This window comes from Nyctibius grandis, chromosome 2 (assembly GCF_013368605.1).
Source record: "Nyctibius grandis isolate bNycGra1 chromosome 2, bNycGra1.pri, whole genome shotgun sequence".
NCBI lineage: Eukaryota > Metazoa > Chordata > Aves > Nyctibiiformes > Nyctibiidae > Nyctibius > Nyctibius grandis.
This window is the reverse complement of record NC_090659.1, coordinates 36,696,645-36,719,161: the sequence shown is the minus strand read 5'-3', so window position 1 is coordinate 36,719,161 and position 22,517 is coordinate 36,696,645. Positions and strand designations below refer to the sequence as shown.

The 22,517-nt window shown below is 39.0% G+C and overlaps 1 protein-coding gene across 1 annotated transcript in view; it reads right to left on the bottom strand.

Annotated features, from left to right (window-relative positions):
• Positions 1-1,854: 1,854 nt before the first annotated feature.
• MAP7D2 (MAP7 domain containing 2) overlaps positions 1,855-22,517 on the bottom strand; it is a 38,011-nt gene continuing 17,348 nt past the window's right edge. Inside the window, exons 8-18 of the mRNA XM_068395281.1 lie at positions 19,864-20,012; positions 18,715-18,842; positions 9,577-9,809; positions 9,103-9,229; positions 7,636-7,840; positions 7,404-7,508; positions 6,094-6,147; positions 5,350-5,428; positions 4,443-4,629; positions 2,515-2,794; positions 1,855-1,942 (exon numbers count right to left, since the gene is read on the bottom strand). Of these exons, the coding sequence (XP_068251382.1) occupies positions 2,545-2,794; positions 4,443-4,629; positions 5,350-5,428; positions 6,094-6,147; positions 7,404-7,508; positions 7,636-7,840; positions 9,103-9,229; positions 9,577-9,809; positions 18,715-18,842; positions 19,864-20,012 (1,517 nt within the window). The 3' untranslated portion in view covers positions 1,855-1,942; positions 2,515-2,544. The remainder of the gene's footprint in view (positions 1,943-2,514; positions 2,795-4,442; positions 4,630-5,349; positions 5,429-6,093; positions 6,148-7,403; positions 7,509-7,635; positions 7,841-9,102; positions 9,230-9,576; positions 9,810-18,714; positions 18,843-19,863; positions 20,013-22,517) is intronic.

Sequence of the window (22,517 nt, the reverse complement as noted above, 5' to 3'; positions counted from 1 at the left end):
GCCTGTAGACTGTCACTGGCACCCTGGATGCCACAGCTTGGAAGCCCTCACCTTAAGGCTCTTCTGCCAGCAGACTGCATTTCTTCTGTGTATTGGCAAGACCTCAGAAAGCAAATTAGTATATGGCAAAGGAAACAATGGTGAAATATTCTGAGGCTCTGACAACCACACCATTCAGTATTACACCCTTCCTCAGAAAACATCTCAGAACAAATTAACTGAGATGTATTTTTAAATTAGTCATATTTTTTCTGGGAGTAAAAAAAAGGGAAGAAACAAGTTAGATTCACAAATGAAAATGTATTTCACCTTTATACATGCTATACAGGTCATGCAAATACAGAAATCTACAGGTTATACAATGACACCATAATAAAATATAGTGTGACATTTGTCAAACACAATGTATCACAGCAAAACAAACTGGTTTTGTTTGTTTATTATTTAGGAAATAGATGAAGGACTAATTTGGAAGACACAGTACCATGCTACAGCTTACTGCACAGTCAAAAGAAAGTATTTCTCCAAAGTACACTAACATAAATAGAGCTGGATTGTTGTAGATACGATTTCTTCATACATCGCACGCGATGTCATTGGTTACTTTCCCGTTGCTGGCTTTGAAGAGCACAAGAACAGTGCTACAACTGAGCTCAAGCTGCACTGTGAACTCCCTTAACATGTGAAAAAAACCAAACAAAATCCCCCCAACCCCCCCCCCCCCCCCAGGTTTTCACTTTTGTGTTAGTGTCCAAAGAAAGTAGTATTTATAATTTATTCTTAAAAGGAACTGGACAAAAGTGTCCTTAAAGCAGCACATGACCTAGCATAAAGTTATTATAGTTCACCAACAGAAATAAAGTTAACACTGTATGGCACATCATGCCTAGACATTATACATCTTGGTGTGAATTTTTCCATACAGATGCTTATAGAATGTCAAGGGGGCTAAGCAGTGTTCCCCAGGTGTGTGTCTCAGCCTTTGTATTTCTGCTGCAACATTGGCATATGGTTTTGCTGCTGACTAAATCTTGTTTTGTTGAGCCTACAGGAAGCCAAAATACTTCTCCACATGACAGAAAGCCTGCTGGTATTAACCAAATGTCTGCATCTTCAAAGATTAACACCTTATCTCACCCCCCCCGACCACTCACTTGGATCTACTACAGCTATACTATATATATATATATATATATATATCTCTATGTAAAGGGATTATACTAGGCATTTTGCCTACTTTGTTTAGAGGTGTTACACAAGTATGTTTTTAAACACATAATTGATAGTCGCTGCCGGACTAATTAATATTAACCAGTAAGTGCCACTAGTGACTAAAAGTGTCAACATAACCCTAACGGGATAACTCCCACACTCCACAGTCAGTAAGAAGGCTCTTTCGATTCCAGCAGCTGTGTATTTTTCAAGCCTCTCCAGCCACAATTTTGAATTATACACCTGCATAAGTTGCCAATACCTCCTTATTAAAGACAAAAAAAAGATAGGCACAAAACTAAAGTACAGAATATTATTTCATTTCAATGCACTGTGGGCAAACATCATTATTTACAAGAAAAAGATGTCTAAATAGATGTATGATAAAGCTTAAGGAAGAATCATTTCAAAATAAAATGCACAGGTAAAAAATCACAGTGAAGTGTTGAGATGAATTTTAAATTAAAAGAAGAAACAAGTGCTTTACTAGCAGCTAAAGCTCAAATTCTAATGCACACTGTCTTCCCTGAAACCATCGAAGCTCCAGATCACTGTTTTTTACCAAAAGCAGCCAGTTATTCAACATATTCCCTGGGAAGACAAAGTTATATTCAGCTCTGATTATTTGAAATCCAGTGTTCAAGGACTGCAGAAGCTTTTTCAAGTGACAAGCTCATATTTTACTGCCAGTAGCATCACAGGGATATAGATCCTCCACAAAACGCTACCTCTGTCAAAAAAAGAGAGAGAAGAATACCAAGTCAGCTATGCAAATTAGATGACCTCACTTCTGTAATTTAGAATACACTCTTCCAAAAAATCAACTGTCACTAAAGCCTACTATGCTTTTTTCATATTGTTTGCAGGCTTTCCAGGACGAGTGATTCCACAGCTTGCTGCAAGTATTTACAGCAGCAGAGTAAGCAGCAACAATAACTACCATTTTCTAGGCTGGCCACACTTTTAACTGTTTTCTTCATGCAAATAGGCTCCAAAGACTTATAGGAATGGTATTGTATTAATGAAGAAAAAAAAGCAACTCTTCTCACTATATTCTGAATGGATAAAGGAAATGTTTCCATTTACCGGATACTTTCGGTTGCTACGATACGCTCAGTTTGCATATTTTTCCAATTTACAAAGAGCTGCAAATATGAAAGATTACGCTAAATTTAAATATCTAGGAGACCAGCTTTCTTCCTCTCTCCACATAAGCTGTTTACAACTTCTATGTTTTTCTGGAAAGCTCATAAGTAATCATAGCAATTTATCATATCTAAGATGTTTATTACAATACTGTACCTTTATCTGTTCTGCTGAAAAGCGAGGTTGTCAACAAATAGAATTAAGCGTATTTTCCTGTCCTGGACTGTTAAACCCCTCAATCAAGTTTTTGTTACAGTCATCTAGACTAATGGTATCACTGGACATTTTGGAGTAGGTAGCTTGGCCTGTGAAATCCAGGAGATCTTCAAGAGCCTTGGCATTACTTGTCCCATTTTGGTCCAAAGAAACACCAGGCATGAGTTCATTCATGGGTGAATATTCGGGGATAGAGATAAGTTCTTCTTTTGAAACCGGGCTATACGAAAGATAAACGAAAGGAAGATGCAGAATAAGAGGTGTGCAACTTTTCCTTAAGCAACAACCAAATTAATCTTCTGGCTGTCCAAGAACTACTATTTAACTTAAGGCTGGCTGCCCTTACCTAGAATAAGTCCCAATCCAAACAAAAAGAGGTTACCCTGTTCAGGATGGAAGGTCATATCTAATCCATATTCCTTAAAGATTAAGGTTTGTGGTAGCTGTATGATGTGAACACTCAACTCCTAAAAACACATTTCTGGTAGTTTACTGCCAACTCGTTATTTCAGTCCCTGCACTGATCCCTTACTTAAATGTTTACTGCATCTTGCAAATTACTGTCCTGATCCTGCAAACATTTACCTAAAGCACTTACACTTCACAACTTGAATAAAAAGTTATTTCTTATGACCTTATGATACACTTCAGACATTAAAAACCCTAGAATTCAACTTAAGTGCTGCTATCAGCTGATGCTTTGCCAAGACTAGTAAGGCTAGTGCATTTCAGTTTGGAGAAGAGAAGGCAGAGGAAGGATTTCACAAAGATTTCTAAAACCATGACAAGTGGTGGATAAGTCAAAGGAAAAACTATTGTGCATCAAATCCTGCAACACAAAACCTAGGGGTGCCCAATGACACTAGAGACTGGGTTTAACACAGATTGAAGAATATAATTTACCTAGTGAGACTCTACTGTGGAACTTGCTGCCAGATGAGGTCCTGGATGCAAATATTATCCGCAGGTTGAAAAAGGAGTTTGATAAACTCATGGGCAACAGGTCCATCAGTGGCTATTTCAAAGGGCAAGGCAGAGTTGTACCCTCTAACGTCCCTAATGTAACACTTCTGTGTGGTCTTGGATTGCAGAAAGTGGTGGGCTCAGGTGCTCTCCCTAACTAGTTTTTCTTACTGATACTCTCCAAGACCAAATAATGGGCTAGATGGACTTCTGGTCTGTCCCAGTAGGGCATTTCTTACATATTTATACAGATTTACTGGAAATACTGACACAGTATAAGAGGTTAAGTTGGCTTGCTGATTAAGGAAGCACTGTATAAAAATTCCATGTTTAAAATTCAGAGGTAGCTTTTCATAGCAGCCTTAAATGATCAATTTCCTTCTTTCCTGCAAGTCCTTCCATCAAAATCCAACCATATTTAATGCACACAAAGTTATTTACTGATTTCTATACATTTGTTCCAGTTAACTACTTAAAATACTAAATTAATTATTTTCTTTATTCAGTTTGTACAGAGGGAAAAAAGCTCAAGCATCATAGCTATGTCGTCTTGACAAAAAAAATGGTGACATCTGACAATATCTACAGTAGCTACTTTCACAGAACAATCTGAAAGACTTGGGCAAACTTGTATGGAATCTCTAAGGACTGTAGAAGGCTTTCAGAGCCCACCATCCCCCCCGCCCCCGCCAAATACATGAGAGTGAGATGAGGTGCTGTCAAGTCTTGTCTGAAACAACCAATTTGCATCTCGACAGGAAAGGAGTAAACCACAGTAGACACCTGACTGCCACATTGTGGGGAGGGTGAGAAGTAAAGCAGGAAAGTAATAACAAATGAAACAGAAAACTCTGTGTGTGTCTAATATGAATTCCACAATTTCTATCAGTAGACGCGGTCTGTACCTCACATCCATGGACTGAACCTCATCTGTTGAATCCTCCATGCTGTTAGATTTCACATCAACAGCTTCCAGCTGAATAAGTCCTGGAACTGACTTTAGTCCATTAGTAACTACATCTCGGGAAGGGATTACAGAGGCAGCACTTTCTAAGCTTTTATTTTTCAGGCAGGTTGCCAATCCATTGATCTCTATGAAAGAAGGTTAGAAAGTATGACAGTAGCAACTTCTTTATTTAAATAGTTTAAAAAAAAAAAATCACAAATGCTCTTAAATTATGGATCAAGTTGAAAGGAAAACTGACAATGCAGTAGAACTCAGTTTCATCTATGACTCATCACACTATACTGTCAATCCTCTTTTCCACTCTAAAATTGCTCATTATGCTACATCTTTTAAATTTGAGGAAACAGGAAGAGAATGTATTATCTTTTATGTCACGTACTAAAAGCCTTAGCCTGGGGAACTAAACAAAATATAAATAAATGCCAGATAAGTGTATTTTCTTTAATAATTCTTTAAATACATATGCTCTTTTCATCAAGTTGAATTAAATGTAAGATGTAGAGCAATGCTATAAAAAGCTTGCAAGCCTGGTTGTGTGCAAAAATTTTCTACCTACAAAATTTGAAGGTAGATTGCAACAACCAAACCTACTGGCAGACTGGAACTTCTCATCTACAGAAATGCTATGTCAGGTACTAAATTGGAGGAGAACCTTTATCTGCTTCTGCTTACGTGGCAAAACAAAGCTGAGTCTCCAGTGTCTAACATTTGTCACTGATGCAACTGTAGCTGTTCTTTTTGAGATGAAAGCAAAGAACCTGTGATAATACACAGTGCTCTGAGATTACAAAACTCTGAAAAGAACTAACTGTGAACACAGGTCAGAAAAATATTGCATTTTTTACCTGGCTGGTTGAGAACAAGGGCCTTTGGTTGCTTTTCCACATTCAAAGTTGATGGTACCTCCAGTTTTGGCTCTTCCTTCTGTAATCAAGTAATGAGTCAACTGTATTAGACAAAGGACTGTAACCTTCATGGAACTGATTGGACTCAAAACTTGTGAGACTGCCCAGGGCCATGGGGTAGTCAAAGGTCATCAACAGCAAGAGAGGATTTTTTCTTCCCTTTTGAATTAGACATAGGATTTTTTTTTTTGTTTACTTCAAAAAGAAAACATTATCTGAAAGAACTGGAGAAACACTTTCCTTAGTAGGAAACTTAGAACAGAGGTGAAAACTTGTCTCTCTGTCGCTTACTAGCTGGACACAATTGCCTTGTTCTCAATCCTACATTCCTGGCAGGCTTAACAAGGAGAGCTCAGTAACTAATTCACTGGCTGGTACAAAGCAGAAGACACATCACAGCAGCAAACCTTACAGTTCCAGCATCCAGGAATGGGCTCTTGCCACCTTGCTAGATCATGAGGGAGGTAAGTCTGTAACAGTTACATAAAGCTGTGCCCCTGTAGCTGTGGCACAACAATAACTGTGACACAGCAACAGTCATTCTCAGTTTGAAATGCAACTAAAATTTGGGTGTAGAGTGTATGTAAGTATACCTACTAACATGGAACTATTCTAGAGTTTCATTTTCACATATGGGTAATAAAACAAAACAAAAAAACCCTGCAGCCATACACTGTTTCATACCTTTATTTCTGGTGTTTCACTCCTCCTTGTTCTCTTCATTATTTCATCTATTCTCTAGAAATCAAAATAAATTGGAGGATGAGAAGGCAGACAGAATATTTAACACAAGAGACTGGTAAAGGAGGAAAAAAAAGAAGAAAAAGAAAAACTTCTCAACTGTCATGATCTCATCCCTGCCTGTCTTGAAAAAGGGAGAATAAATAAGAAAAATAAAGAAAACAAAAGACAGAAAACACCTGGGCGCTGGCTTTCATGTATCAGATCTCACAGAGCATGACTTCTGTCAGCAGATGCAATTTAGAGACAAACATTGTAATACCAGGTGTGTCTGCAGTTATGAGTTGTGCTCAGCTCTGGAACAAGACATTTATTTAAAACCAACAGCTATTATTTTCATCTAGTTGCTTTTCCAACTACTTCCAAATAGTTCCTTTAAAAATAGTTAGGCTTTTTGGAATGGAAGAGTAAAATGAAGTGTCTGAAGTTATTCTTGCTGGAAATGTGTAAGGCATTACCCTAAAAAAACTTTTTTTTTTCTTCTTTGTTCATTAAAAAAAACCCTCCCAACAAACCTTGTCTCTTTGCACTACTGTGAAAGGAAACTATTTCAGATTTAAAGACACTTTGGTTTGGTATTCTAATCTGCAACTGCAACATGCCTCCAGCTCAGTGTAAACAGTTAAAAATAACATATTGGAATAACGCATACGGAAAGACGACCTTTTATAACCAGACAGAAGTTCTGCAGCTCTGCAGTTGTTCTCTCTTTCCTGCCACAGAGCTGTAGATAAAGTTATGCAGCTCCAGCCATTTCCTTGTGCAGTAGTGGCCAGACAGCCTGGCTGCCTCTGCATAATGCAACCAGCCACAAGCCAGGTGGGAGAAAACCTGTTTGTTAATCACATTAACTTTCTCAATTAATGGCATGGAGCTTTTGTTGAGTAAGTTTTAAAACAAAGTCACTCATGTTCCTCAATAGTCTGTGATGTCGTCCTGGGTTGGGCAGCAATCAACGTTTGCCTTGGCATGCCATTCCCTGTTTGTCTCAGGCATTTAACTTTGTGGGTAGAGGCTAATTCTGTGTTTGTTTGGTGCCTAGTAGAAAGTCGTTTGCCTTCAGCAATTCCACTTTGTTACACATTTTTATGTCCACATTCCCCTAACATGCAAGTAGGAAATACCAAGTTAGGCATAAATATCAATCTGTAATCCCTCCAGATTATTATTTCTGGATAATATTGGGTACTTCCTGGGTTATGTATTTAAACAAGAAATGAAATAATTATCTTAAATGAGACGCAAATACCTACCTTCTTCCGCTCCAGTCTTTCTTGCTCAATTTGCTGCATGATTTGTTCCCTTTCAAGACGAAGTTGTTCAGCTGCCTCACGGGCTTTGATTTCTGCTTCTTCCCTCTAATCAAAATGTGTAAAATATGATAGGGCCATTACTTATTTCAGGCAGATTACCAGATACTATAAAGTATTTATATGTATATATAAATATATGTATATAGTTTCATATTTGTGTTTGAGATGGTACCTGTTTCTCAAGTTTGACTTGGAGCTCTTTTTCTTGCTTTTCTTTTAGCATTTGTTCTTCCTCAGCTCTTCTCCTGGCTTCCTCTTCTGCCTTTTTTCTAGCTGTTTCTTCTTCACGTTTTCTTTCCTCCTCCTTCTTACGAGCCTCTTCCTCTAGACGAAGTCTTTCTTCTTCTGCCTTTCTTTTCTGTTCTTCTCTTTCAAGCCTGCAAAAAGTATAACAGCACGTTTAAAAGGTTCAATCTTGTTTAGCATGAATCCTGTTGTGTGTATGGCACGCCATCAGCAGTAGCTGATAATGCACATCAGTGCACATTTTCATCAAAAATGCCAAGATGCAGCAAAGAGGGTGAGCACATGCCCAGAATTCAGGTTGCTATCAAACTTTTATTCCATTCTCATTTTCACTGCCTAAAATATTCCCTAGAAATTATAATTTCCCTTGAAAAAAAAAAAAAGGTGCCAAAGAAAATATTACATTTCCATTCTAATTTCTATTAGAGCGTCAATAATAAAAACATCCCTCTTCTCCTGTACTTCACACCCAGAATGCTGGTATCTACAAACAAGTAAGTACTTTTTTCCTTTGCTTCAGCCAAAGATAAACAGATTGGATAAGTAGCAGCAAACAAAGCCCACAAAACAGAGCGGTACACTAGAAAGAGTGGGTCTAAATTCCACCTGTGTTGTTCCCTGGCTCACTCAGGGACATCAAGCTCCTTTGTCACCACATTCAAAAGCTGCTTTGACAGCTGATCATTCTTATCCTTGCATATCAGGGATTCAGGAAATATTTCCATTGGGCCAAACTGGCAGGCACTGGTGACTCCCCCTGGCGCTCCATGTTTTCAATAAGAACAAAGTTGAATTTAGACATGCAGAGTTAGCGATTTAATATCAGGGGCCCGAAGAAGGGCATGATTTGTTGACACTTGCAACCAGCATCCAATGTGGATAACAACCTAAAAGCTTGCTCCCAGAAAAGAGCCAGAATTTCACTGCTTAGACACAGCAACCTTCGTTATGCCGACACTCTTAAAGACCTCAACTGCCAACAACAGAGTTAGGCAGGGAGATGAACTTCAGATTAACTTGTTGAACAACACAAGCCTTGCCATTTAAGGCTACTACTGCAAGACTGTTTCTTCTACGTGAACTAGCTCATTTAAAACTGCCTGAAATATGTTTTTACAATGTAAAATACAGTACGCTGCAGTGTGGACATACCTGAAGTATTTGGATGAGTAATAGTTTATTCAGGCTTCTTAAAGAGGCCAAATTATTATTTTCCAGCTTTACTAGTCATAAAGACTGCAAAAGACACTAATGAATTATGGGTCTGAGTTGAAAGAAATTAACACTTACATGTAAGCTCCCACCTTGATTGTAAAACTACCACAGTTTCAAGCACCTTCAGTGATACAGGTCAAATTATTAGAAAACAATTTTCACAAATCAACAGAGATACCTCTCTCGTTCTTCTCTTTCCTGTCTCTCCCTTTCTTCTTGTTCTTTTTGCAGGCGGGCCTGTCGTCTTTTTTCAGCTAGAATTTTTGAAGCTTCTTCTGCATCAGTTGTTCCTGCTGTGATCTTCCCTAGGAGGAGACAACCAAGGGTGTAAAGTAAGGCAGGGAACTGAGAGTGCCCAGCACTTCCACATTCACACAGAGGCTAAAATGGGCCTGGTGCACGCTGGTGTGACACCTTTGCTTTTCAAAAACATACCTCAGCATTTTCAGCAGATAGAATATGGAATAGGTAAGAGCTTTTCATACGTGGGTAACCCTGGTGAAAACTATACATTTACTAGTTCCAGTATGTAACCTTTACACATTCTCATAAGCCCATGACTGAGCAGCTTCACAAAAAGAACAGTTCATCACTGTCTAAAAGCCTCAGGAACCCACAATACCTTGCAATTTCTTCTTGCAGTAAAACTCACCTTCACTATTTTCAGTCTTCCCTGCAGAAGGCACTTGCTTCTCAGAAGCCACCTGACCTGCCTCATCGGTGCGTGCTCCCGGGGATTTCTGATGACTGACATTTTCTTTCTCCTTGTCGGCTTTCTTTTTAGGAGTTTCCTGGTTGAGATTAGAAGTGGCACGATGCTTCACAGGAGAAGCTGGATATTGTTTGGCATTTTTAGGAGACTGAGGATAAGTCTTTGTGACTGTCCTGATGAAGGAAAACAAAAAATCAAAACAGGCCATACATTACGCAGCTTGGAATCAAACTCCATTTTCACATATATCGCTTTTCCTTCTTGTCTGGCTACACAGGAGTATCAGATGTTTTGCACAATACTGCATAGAAACCACCTGGATGCAAGCAGTCAGAACCTAAAATGCAGGTAACTGGCATGCAAGTGCAAATGATTACAGAAAATTCTCATTTAAAAAGACCAATAATATTGTTCAAGTTGTAGGAAAGAGATATGAAGTCACGGACTACCTAAAACCAATTATTTTAACAATGGCCATTTCATAACAATTCTGTCAACATTACTGTATTCAATAGTCCTTTTCAACATTTAAAGCAAAGCTATGGATGCTTTCTGTCTGCAGCAATTATGATGAGTTGCAGTGTGCTGCTTCATCTGAATACCACCTTCTTAAACATGGTCTTTTTCTAATAGTACCTGATTTTCTAAAATAGTACCAAATATTACTATATACCAAGCTAAAGCCGGGCACCACAAAAAAAGACAGAACTGACCAAACCACTGTACAGTCAGCTCTGCTGTTTCAGTTAGCGCTTTGATCAGCACCAACCCAACAGACTTAAGGCTCAAAACTGAGCCTCTGCAACCTTTTACACGGCTACACTTGTGGTGATGACAACGCACAGCAGCAATGCAGACGACGGGTCATTTGGCTGTTACATACTTTAGGTGAAATGATAACCTTGAAGTCAGTTCTGGGAAAGCGGAAGGGAAAAGATACTTGATATTCACTGAAAATATGAGCACAATAAAGAGAACAGATTACGAGGAAACATAAAACTACACACAAACACCATTCATTTTTTACATAACACCAGTAGCTAGCACTAAATACTTATAACATCAAGAAAGGCTGGGCTGTGTGACTAAGTGGTATGGAAGTAAAGAGATTACAATCTTAAAATAATGATTTATGTGAGTCTCATTAGAAGAAATAATCCTAAATTAAAGTGAACATTACACATGTAGTTTTAACCTTCCTCATGGATATGCAATTATGATATAAATGTATTATCTGTTATCACTTTTTTCATCTGCACAATATAAAGTTTCATATACTGTAACATGTTTTTTGGGCTATACACTCATTCTGGCAGACTACAAGCACGAAAAACATGGACGATGCCTGAAAACTAGTGGACTGGAGTGGAAAGATTTGTATAGTTCTAGCTATAGTATTGCGTGGCCAGAGACTATTATAACTGGAACAGCATTTGCATTGCAGAGCAGACAATAAAAATTAAATATCTTTCAACTCCCCCCCGATTCAAGAATCCAGGAGAAGAAAGGGTTCTTTTCCACCATATTATGCTGCATTTGGAAGAGGCTGAGACTCCAGAACACAGGGAGCTCATTCAGAGATGCTCAGTTTGTGGGGAGGAAAAGACTGCAGTGTATTGCACCACCTGTACTTTCTTACGCCCACTGAAGAGCCATCACAGACTCCAAAAGCCCTTGGGCTGGTGGAACAGCAGCACCCAAGTAAACTTGAAGTTCAGCTCAGGCACCCTCTGCCCGCAGGCCCAGGAGCTACCAGTCAGCTCAGGTCCTTGCCTGAGCTAAGCTGTAGGTATGCCTGTACCTGGCCTCCTAAACTGCTGATCCTGACCTGATGTCCTGGCTTGTCCTTGGACCTGCCTCCTTTGCTGGCCATCACTGGACTCTTTGCTGACTGTGGTCACCATCACCAGACCTGCCCTGGTCACTCTTTTTGTCTGCTGTGGGATGGGGTCCTGTGGGTGAGGTGCCTGTCCTTGTCTGCCCTGCTGCCACTCACAGCTCCTGGCTCGCCCTGCCTTGCAGGGCAGCCTGCTCCTGCTGCTCCCTGACAGAAACAGGCTTTGGAAGATGTGGACAGGCAAGTCTGTTTCCAGCTCTTGTGAAAACCAGAAATGGGAGAAGGCAATGAGATTAGTTGGTGTTAACCAAATGTGGGTTTAGCATTGTCTTCAGTTTTCTCTTTGGGATATAGATGGATTCCCAGGCCCTCAAAGACAAAGGCAGAGATTTCAAGACCCCACCTACATATGTACATCTCGTATGTGCCTCACCATTACAGTAATTTCCAATTGCATTTCATAAAAATGTAACATGTAAATAAAGAGCAAACAACCTTTCTTATGCTTCTCTACAGCACAGAGGACACTTCTTGCTAATCAGACACTTCTTCAAAGCATAGTCCCTTCTTGCTGTCTTCGGTTTACATTTCCAACTTTACCACACATTCCTTGCAATGCTTTTTATTTAACTTGTTGTGACAGGAAGAGCAAGACAGTCACATAACCAAGGCTGAGTCATCTTCAGTATTAGCACAGAAGTAATTGTTCTCTAAAAAGACATGACAATCAAATTAAAGAGGTTGGTAGGAAGGAGTCTAGTCATGAGAGTGATGTACGATGCACTGCGTAGGAATTAGAGCAGACCAGCTGTACAACTTGTTGGACTAGAAACATGTGCTGAATCTATTATTTAAGAAATGCATCTTTGAACTTGTAGACCTACAGAATATTTCATACAGCTCTTTGGCCAGAAGAACAAGAAACAAGTATGGCTTTGCTTATTTTAAAGCAACTAAAAGGGAGAAGCCTATAAAAAACAGATTAGTACAAGGATGACAACAGTGTAGTGAGAGGAGTGAAAAGCTGAGAAAGCCCAGCAGGAATAAGAATCTTTTTTCAGAAATTTTAAATAATTTATTGGATGCCAGTAGAAAGTATTAAATGAACATTGTTTTCCCCCTTGTATTTAAAACGTGTTGCCAACTTAGCATCTTTAACATTCCTAGACACATGCAGAACTGTTACTGGAAAACACTCCTTCTAATAGTACTTTAAATGATGTTAACTTTTCAACAGAAAGGGCAAAACTTGACTGTGAAGACAGAAAAATTAGATTATTAAGGGAAAATGTATAAACACTTGCATAGGGGTCTGCTTAGGTTTAAAAAATGTTTTATTTTTGCCTTGGGAGAAAAGGAAAGGGATGTAATGAAATCCTGGTAAGAATGTGGGAACACAGAAGTGTGCCTGATGAGGATCACAGAATTAAGACAACTCCCCCAAATCCAAGAAGTGGTAGCATCTCAGTTGTCTGAAAGTTGACTCACCTCAGTCACTAGATTTTACAGGAGAATACAGAAGTACAGGAAGGATCTTCATCCCTCTAGGAGGTCTTAGTTTTCTCACCTAACCACCCTGTGTTGACATGGGGGCAGCAGCTGGTCCTTAAATTACAATGGCTCTTATTCAATTAAAAGAGGAATAGCAGAAGAGCGCCTCAGGAAGAGCACAGGAGGGGTTCTCAGCTTATTTTTTGCTAAGGATAGAAAATAAAGTACATGTAGCACACGAGACAGAGGTCACATCCAATTTTGTCCATAAAAAGCAAGGGAGAGAACAGCCCACTTTCTTGGGAAGCCAGGTACGCAACAGGTCATCGGTTACAGTGGTTCAGAAGGCTGACTTTAAATCAGAAATCTGCAGCAATGCCAGAGCTGCATTATTTTTCTTCCTATCTCCCTATTAATTCAACAAAAGCCCTGCTGAAACCACAACAAGGACTTACATGTTCCCAAGCCTGCTTTCTGAGACTGCTCTGATCACAAGCTGTTCCTGGGTTCTGACATTTTTGCCCCGCTATCTGTGATATTTTCTTAAAAGCAGTTTTCTTTCACTCTTAGTTTTGATCTTCTCTAGCCAGAGACAGATTCATTTCTCTTTTACATTTCTTAAAAGAGCACAAACTCAGCATAGGTCTATAGAAAAATATTTTGATACCTGCATTATTACAGATGTTTCCAAAATCTTGGATTGGCCCATTCTCTAGCTAGTTGCTAAACACAACCTCAAAATAGTCTTAATCCAACGTTCTACCCATTGTCTTTCCAAGGCAAAACAAAGATCAAGAGTAGTAAATGTAGCACGTATCAAATAAAAATCTAAAACTAGGTCACTGCAGGACACAGAAGCTACTTCTGGGAGGAATTCACCACATGCAGACACCTTTCTAATAGGTCGGTTTTAAAACTTTTAGAAGTTTGGGCTTTTTTGTACTACTCCAGGCTGCTATTTCATTGGTATTCTGTAATTAGATTGAGCACATACATTTCTGACATCAAAGTGTGTCCCAACAGCTGCAGTGGGACGTCACCCAAAAGAACCACCAAGTTATGGGTTCAGTTAGCGAAACTGTGAGCAAAGGACAGTGACAAAGACTGGGAACTGGAAATGAGCGAAGAATCACCCACCAGCAGCGCTGCAGTCCCTTTTCCCTTCCCCCCTGCCCCTTTCTCCTTCTCATATGAGGTAATGCTTTGGCAAAATAACGTAACAGAGGCTTGTCAGAGCTTTCCATTTTTATTCACTGGTTTATACTATGGTTTATCTGAAGACACTTAAAACTAAATCGTACTTCTTGATTCCGTCAGGTGCCATTGATTTCAAAGGGACTGTTTACCCAAAGACACATGAAGGACACAGGCTTTACTGCTTCGTCAATCTATAAGATAGGGCACTTAGCTATTCTCTGAGGGATACTGCAAGAATAAACCGATTAATGTATAGATCTCTGAAGACAAAGCATAAAAAAAAAATTTACCAAAAACCCCTGGTATTATGGATCTAGTGAAAGATCTGAAGAACAGGAGCACTTTATACAATCAGTATCCAACAGCAACTGTAAAAATAAAAGATAATTTCTCAATTATCCCAGCTCTCTAATCCATTAACTTTCATCTTTGTCAACTGATCCACACTGGATTCAAAGCAATAGTTTTGTTTCTTTCTTGTGTGACATTTCTTGATATATTTACTTTTTCAAGTATCTTCAAGCTTTGAATTCCTTCCTTGCTTTTAATTATTGCTCAACCTATTTTTATTTTTTTTCCCCTTTTCAGGTCCATATTTGTTCACTCATTTTGCCTTGGACGTTATGGTTTTGGGCTGATCTTTTTTGCTTTCTCAGTAAAATTTGCACCTTCAAACATTTGTATTTTATTTATGTAATTACTGCAAATCTATTCTGCTATCAATCACTGTCTCTCTTTAGGTTGAAGTTTTATTGTCTTGTTTGAGCCTGTTTCAGTTACTTTACCATGATAAAAAAAGCTTTTTAATTAATACATGATGAAATAACATACAAAGAAGACAAGAAACTACCACTCACAAACCCAGATGATGACTGTGAAGAACTGGTAACTAGAACAATACCAAGAAAATTTGAATGTCAAGTCACACACTTAAGAAGAAAAATCCATACAGCTAATTATCATCTAAATCACTGGCCATACTTGATTCTTTCCTCAACAGTTTTCAAAGTTAAGGTGCTATGCAGGATCACTAACTACTAATGCTGTACAATACCTATTCTTATTTCTTCCAGGGTATTTCTTTGGCCATATGGTGTGCTAGAAGGAAAATGATTAAACTTGTAAAAGACTGTCAGGTTTGCAAGAAGAATATTTGTCTACATATTTAGTCACATCAAAATTATACTTCATAGAATCATAGAACGGTTTGGGTTGGAAGGGACCTTAAAGATCATCTAGTTCCAACCTCCCTGCCACAGGCAGGGACACCTTCTTCTAGACCAGGTTGCTCAAAGCCCCATCCAACCTGGCCTTAAACACTGACAGGGAGGGGGCAGCCACAGCTTCTCTGGGCAACCTGTTCCAGTGTCTCACCACCCTCACAGTCAATAATTTCCTCCTAATATCTAATCTAAATCTACTCTCAGTTTAAAACCGTTACCCCTCGTTCTATCACTACATGCCCTCGTAAAAAGTCCCTCTCCCGCTTTCCTGTAGGCCCCCTTCAGGTACTGGAAGGCTGCTAGAAGGTCTCCCTGGAGCCTTCTCTTCTCCAGGCTGAACAGCCCCAACTCTCTCAGCCTGTCTTCATAGGAGAGGAGCTCCAGCCCTCTGATCATCTTTGTGGTCCTCCCCTGGACTCGTTCCAACAGCTCCATGTCCTTCTTATGTTGGGGGCCCCAGAGGTGGGCACAGTACTCTATGTGGGGTCTCACGAGAGCGGAGCAGAGGGGCAGAATCACTTCCCTTGACCTGCTGGCCACACTGCTTTTGATGCAGCCCAGGACACAGTTGGCCCTCTGGGCTGCAAGCACGCACTGCTGGCTCACGTTGAGCTTCTTGTCAACCATCACCTCCAAGTCCTTCTCCTCAGGGCTGCTCTCAATCCATTCTCCGCCCAGCCTGTATTTGTGCTTGGGATTTCCCTGACCCATGTGCAGGACCTCGCACTTGGCCTTGTTGAACTTCATGCAGTTCACACTGGCCCACCTCTTGAGCCTCTCAAGGTCCCCCTGGATGGCATCCCTTCCCTCTAGCGTGTCGACCGCACGACACAGATTGGTGTCGTCAGCAAACTTGCTGAAAGCGCACTCAATCCCACTGTCCTTGCCACCAACTAAGATGTTAAACAGGACCGGTCCCAATACCGACCCCTGAGGAATGCCACTCGTCACTGGTGTCCACTTGAACATTGAGCCGTTGACCGTAACTCTTTTGAGTGTGACCATCCAGCCAATTCCTTATCCACTGAGTGGTACATTTGTCAAGTCCATGTCTCTCCAATTTAGAGACAAGGATGTCGTGCGGGACAGTATCAAATGCTTTGCACAAGTCCAGGTAGATGACATCAGTCAGATGACATCAGTCACTGAACTTAAATTCCACAGTTAATTTTAAATGAAAAGGTAAGACTATACAATCTAAATGAAGGTTTCAAAAGCCTGATTGTCTATATTTAAAAACACTGACCAGCCAGATTGTTATCTGGCATTTGAGTTGTATGAAAAAATGAATATCTTTATACAATGATATAATATGATGATCAGGACGCCTTTTTTATTTTATTTTAAATTTCTGAGAAGTTTTGAGAGTGCTGAAGCAGAACCATCCTTTTGCAATCAGTAATAAACATGGATTTAAACTCTATTTACTGTATCTCTCATAAGGTCAGGGAGGGTGTTTTAATTGGGCCACAGTAAGATTAAATGCTCAGTAATACATTTCTAGCAGTCGTCAGATTCAGATTCTCTTGAGGAAGAGAGGGAGGAAAAAAGTAAAAAAAAAAGATGACTACTGTGGCTCACAATCACAGAGAAACCCACCAGTAGGCTTCTTAATTCCTCCATGCAGCATCTGCTTCTTCCTCTAAAAACAGTAGTTTATATTCCTTATAGGCATGAAAACATTTTACTATAAAAAGGTTCTCATAATTTGCACCACTGGGAAAAAAGTCTCTATCTTTGCCTAACTTTTTATGGAAATTAGCACTACAAATTAAGACTGGGCATACTTTTGTCATGAAGCAGTAAACATCCGTTTGTTTCACAAAATCTTTTTCTTCCCCCAGCTATCTATATGATGAGCTATACCAACCTTTTCAAAGTCTGCCCAGCAAGAAGCACTTCATGCTCAGCAATCCATTTCCCACCAATTATTTTGCTTAAGTAAATATGTCTCTTGGTATGTCTTTTATACTGGCTGAGTGAACTGAAAGATGGATTCTGAACAGGCAATATCACTACTTACAGAATAATATACATTTTTATAGCTCAAACTTTCCCTTGTACATTTTGGAGCACCACTAGACAATGATCTGCTCAAAACTGTAATAAAAAAAGCTGATCGTCATTAACATTTCGTGTCATTCCATTCTTCACAGAATTTATGTAGTTCAGAATCTGATGACGTTACATATCTAATACTGAAAGTCTGAGATTTTGTAGCCCTATAATATGAACAAAGAATTGCTATTTCCCAGTTGCATGCAAGGGGATGTCTAAAACAGAAAGAATGCCCAGAGTCGGAGGGTTTCCTGTATTTTGTCTAAAACCAGATTCACACACAAAAATCATCCTCTGTTAAAGGGCTATGCACTCAGAGTTGAAAAAGAGAAGGAACACCAGCTAGTTTTTTAAGTGGAAGAAATTTGTCAGAAAGGGGATCATCCTGTCTGGTTCAGAATATGGCCAGGTTCAGGTTAAAATAAATAAATAAATAAAATCAGACAAAAGGAGATAATTTTCAAGACAGAAGTAGGACCTTAGAACAGGGTCTCATGGAAAAAAAATCAAAACAAACCAACCAACAAAAAAGACAAAAAAAAAAAATCAGACAACTACTATAGACCGTGACTGCTTTATCATACTTGTGTATTTGAGCTAGATCTAATATCCTGTTCTAAGAAAGCTGAAGAGACATTTGCTTAGACTTGTGAGTTGCAAGCTGTGGTACACAGACTACAGTTTTGTGTCTGCAAAAGACAACTAAGAAAAGCAACTCAATTGCTAGTAAGCCCAGATATCCTACAGGTCCACAGCTCCACATGAAAAAAAACCCAACAACAAAAAGCAACAAACCCACAGAGGTCTGCAAATAAGCAAATATTAAAACTGATGGTTTAGATGAGGCATGGTTAAGTATATTTATGGAACCAGATGGCCATGCCAGCAATAGGAAATGCATATTTTAAATGCTGGAATTTCTAGTTAGTATTCATGTTCTGTGCATTTCTTCACATTAGACAGTTTCTTCAAAACCAAATAAAACAAAAGCATGTTTAAAAACAACTGTTAAATAAAATTTCACATTAATTACAAAATATACCGTGATAATTTCAGAAGACTGAGAACTGTCTCTAGTGACCACTAACACAATTTTATATATATCTGTTCATCTACATATCCCTCTCTCTCCATCTGTATATGTGTGTATGTATAACTAAAATTAACTAGATTTTACATAACATTTCAAAGGAAGTTCCTCGAGAATCTATGTCTCCTTTATAGGTAACAAGAAGCTCACAGCATATTAGACCACTAATAAGAAAGGCATACTTAGGCGTCGCAGGTGATGCAGATCTTCTGGACATGGCAGCAGGAGAATCAGACCTTCTTAGAGGAGATCCCATACCAGATGATGAACCAGGTGTTGTGGGTCGCTTCTCTTTCTTTATCTTCTCAGTCTAGAAACACAGTTCATTTTAGGTTCCATCATGAGGACCAACACATGAAAAATATATTTGATATAAACAGCTCACAACTGAGGTGCATAGTTTTTTATTCTACATAGACATAAAAAAAACCAACCATGGTTGGACATAGCATACAAGTTGCAGATAAGTAACACCCCATCAGAGCCTCTCTGAGAGCTCTTGGGAGTGGTGGTGGCACTGGGTAGAGTTTTCAAAGTCATCTATATGCTCCTGCAACACCTCTTAAGACACGGTCAGTAGTGCACCCAGGCATCTCGCAGCAATGCTGCTGGATATAACACTGTGAATCACACATAAGACAGACACTACACAGATCTTTAGCTTCCAGCTTTGGTCCTCTCACTTGCATCTAATTCACATGGCATGAATCCCCCTACTATTAACTATTACAAGACACAGGACCTTATGTGAATTTTACAGCCCTAGCATAAATTTTTTAAAACATGCCTTACATTGTATAGACTCAGTGAAGGTAAATGACTTGTCTTTGCTTTTCTGGAAACTACAGTGGATCAATAATGCACCTCTTAAGCAAACAGCATAAAAAGTGTCCACAGAAGAGTTAAGCAATTGGTATAAAACAGAGGCACTGTCAATACACTTGGCAAGTTTCCGAAATACGTGAAGCTTGCTAATTAACCAGAAGGACTGGATAGTCATACTCAGTAGAGATCCTATTTGTCATCCCCATTCCCAGAAGTTACAGGCAAGTCTAGAAACATACACCAGTGCCAGAAATCTCAGTTCCCTGAAAATAATGGTGTTGCTGTTCCAAACACCAGTGATCAACATTGATTCCCAGGAGGAGGAAGATATTAAAATGCTGCTAAACAGAAGCATAAAAGCAACAGATGCATGCAAGGCTTACTTTCTTCCTGCTGTGTCTTACAACAAGGGTAGCACTTTATTTTTATGAATGTAAAGGGAAAGATAACAACCAGAAGCTGCACCAGTTTACCCAGGAGTGAAATCAAAACCATTGCAAACCCACCTGAGTAACTTCAGCTGCAGCCACCCCTTTCATGGCATCGGAAGTGGAGGGTGAAGTTGCCTTCTTTCTGTCGGTGCTTCGGGTGGGGGAAGGCTTGTAGGGAGATTTAAGAGGACTAGCTGGTGCTACACGAGGACAGATATGGAATACTAAAGAGTTATAGTACAATAGCAAGAGCAAAAGGGAGCACAGACAGAGGAAGTAAAGGAGAGGAGAAAACAGCATACTTTCATGTTATAATGTTCAAAGGTAGTTTTCAAGGTTTTTTTTAGAAGTGTTTCAAAAGATGACATTATATAACACATTCAACGTTGTCCCATGTTTACTAAAAATGCCTCAACTGAAAGTAACATTTTATAGGATTTTTAATTATCGCTCTCTTATTCATATACCTTTTGAATCACCTGACTACGACTGTGATTCTTTTCTCTTCTGAAAAGTCCAGCTTCCTTTGCACTCGATAAAAAGAGTAATCAAAAAATTCTAGTTGGGTGACTTTTAAACAAATACTGCAAGACAGGAAAGGTGACAGAAGAGTAGAGATTTTTTTTTTTTTTAAAAGCCTAAACATGGCAAAGGCTCCTAAATACCTTAATTGCTTTTCAAAATTATTCTTAATTTTTAAAAAAGAACAAACCCAAACCTACACTAAAAACTACTGTAGATATTTCAGTTATTGTTATTCATGGTAGACATCAGTTTGAGTGTGACACATGCATTACAGCTTACAGGGCAAATCTTTCTGGGTATTTTTTCTTTATTTGCAATATGAATGGGATTTTTTTTTTTAAATGGGGTATTTTCCTCCTGGTTTTGTTCGTATTGCCTCCTAAGATGAAACTTTCACATACATAGAGAACAGTCAACAGAGTATATGCTTTATTAATACGACAGATACTAATTGTAACCATGTGACATTGTGTTTCCAATCTCATTCAGCTGAAGTCAAGAAGGATACTGACTTTAGAAAAGCAGTAATTATGCCCAAATGCAAAGGAATTAACATTTCCAATTTTTTTTAAATCTGAGGCAGTCCTATAAAATTTCTTATGAAGCTTTTTTGTATGCTTTTAAGTTTAACTGGACCTGTGTGATCTTTGACTGACTTGAGCAAGTTGGCAAAAGTTCACTGAATATTAAGAAAACTGTTCAGAAATGCTTAAATGCTGCTTAAGTATTTTTATTTCAACTGTAAAAAAAAATTTAATTATATATGGCCAATAACAACTGTTTGCCTGAATATCTGACTCAGAGTGACACTAATAATCCATTGCCCTAGAGAAAAAGTCTTAAATTGAGACTCCTCATTTCTAAGGTTACAGAAGATGCAGGAGCAGAGCAGTTTTGATCCAAACATAATGACATGAGGCACAGTATGAGCTCTTGAAAAGGAAGAATCCTCTTCCCTGTTCAGGAAATGACTTCTACAGAGAGAAGCACACCACAAATGGGCGATCTCCCTTGACCCTTTTGCTGGCAATTACTGGCAAAACAGTCAATGGCCACTCTGAGTATTGATGCTGTTTGCAACCTGTGCTACAGCCTGATCGCCTCGCAAGGAAATGACAGGAGGATGCGGGTTCAGAGAGCTGTTCCCAGAATCAGCACTCCTGGTTCAGCTGAGGGGCAAAAGTGTTCTGCAGGCCAAACTGTATCCTTGTCAGACATGCCAGTGTGCTACTTTAAAGATCCTGCGATGAAGAGAGAGAGAAAGCTGGGAGTTTACAAACAAAATGAGTAGGGAAGGACAAAGAAAGTCCCTATTGAGTTCTTCAATACCGAGTACAACACAGAAAATAACATCTGTAAGTATGACAGCATTTCTGCTTCTAACAGATGCTGCTTGTAATGTAGGAACAAGGGAAGTAATTTCAGAGTCATTCAATACTGATGTCCCTATGCACTGCACAAAGTACTAACGCACAAAGGACAGTAGGCTTACTTTGTAATTCCTTTTTATACAGTTTTGTATTAAAAGCACAGATTCAGGACCTGAGCCTATTTCAACCGTGCCGTATAAAAATACTGATCATAAAGACTATCAGCCTTACACTGTCCAACCAGTTTTAGCCTGAAAAAAATGTTTCCTTTTGCAGACAGGCATTTGGGTGTGGGGTGGTTTTTTTTGTTTGTTTGTTTGTCTTTGTTTTTTTTTTTTTTTAAGTAAAAAAAGCTGTTAAACTTTTGTCCTTATTTCAGCAAATACTATGACTAGGTATAGCTTTATAAGCAGGAACTACTCTGCAAGTCAGGCACTGGCCTAAGTATTAGCAGGACTGGAAACACTGGGTTTGTAGATGTTTGCAAAATAAGGGTTTTATTAGACTGCCATTTACAGATAGGAATAGTAACTATCATCCCTGATTTTTAGTTTCTTAAAGATCAATAATTTCTGGAACTGACACCTTCCTATCAGTGTCTCTGTTTTTTCCTCTAAGTAAGTATCATTTTATATGTGTATGCACACACACACACACATATATATATATATATATAAAAAAATACACATACAGTCACACAGTTAAAGGCAAAAAGTAATTTAACAGCAAAGAACTGGAACTCTGGTAAAAATAATTAAGGCTCAAACGGTGCACCAGAATTTTTGTTCTACATATTATTTGGGTATGAAAGAGGATGACATTAATACATCAAAT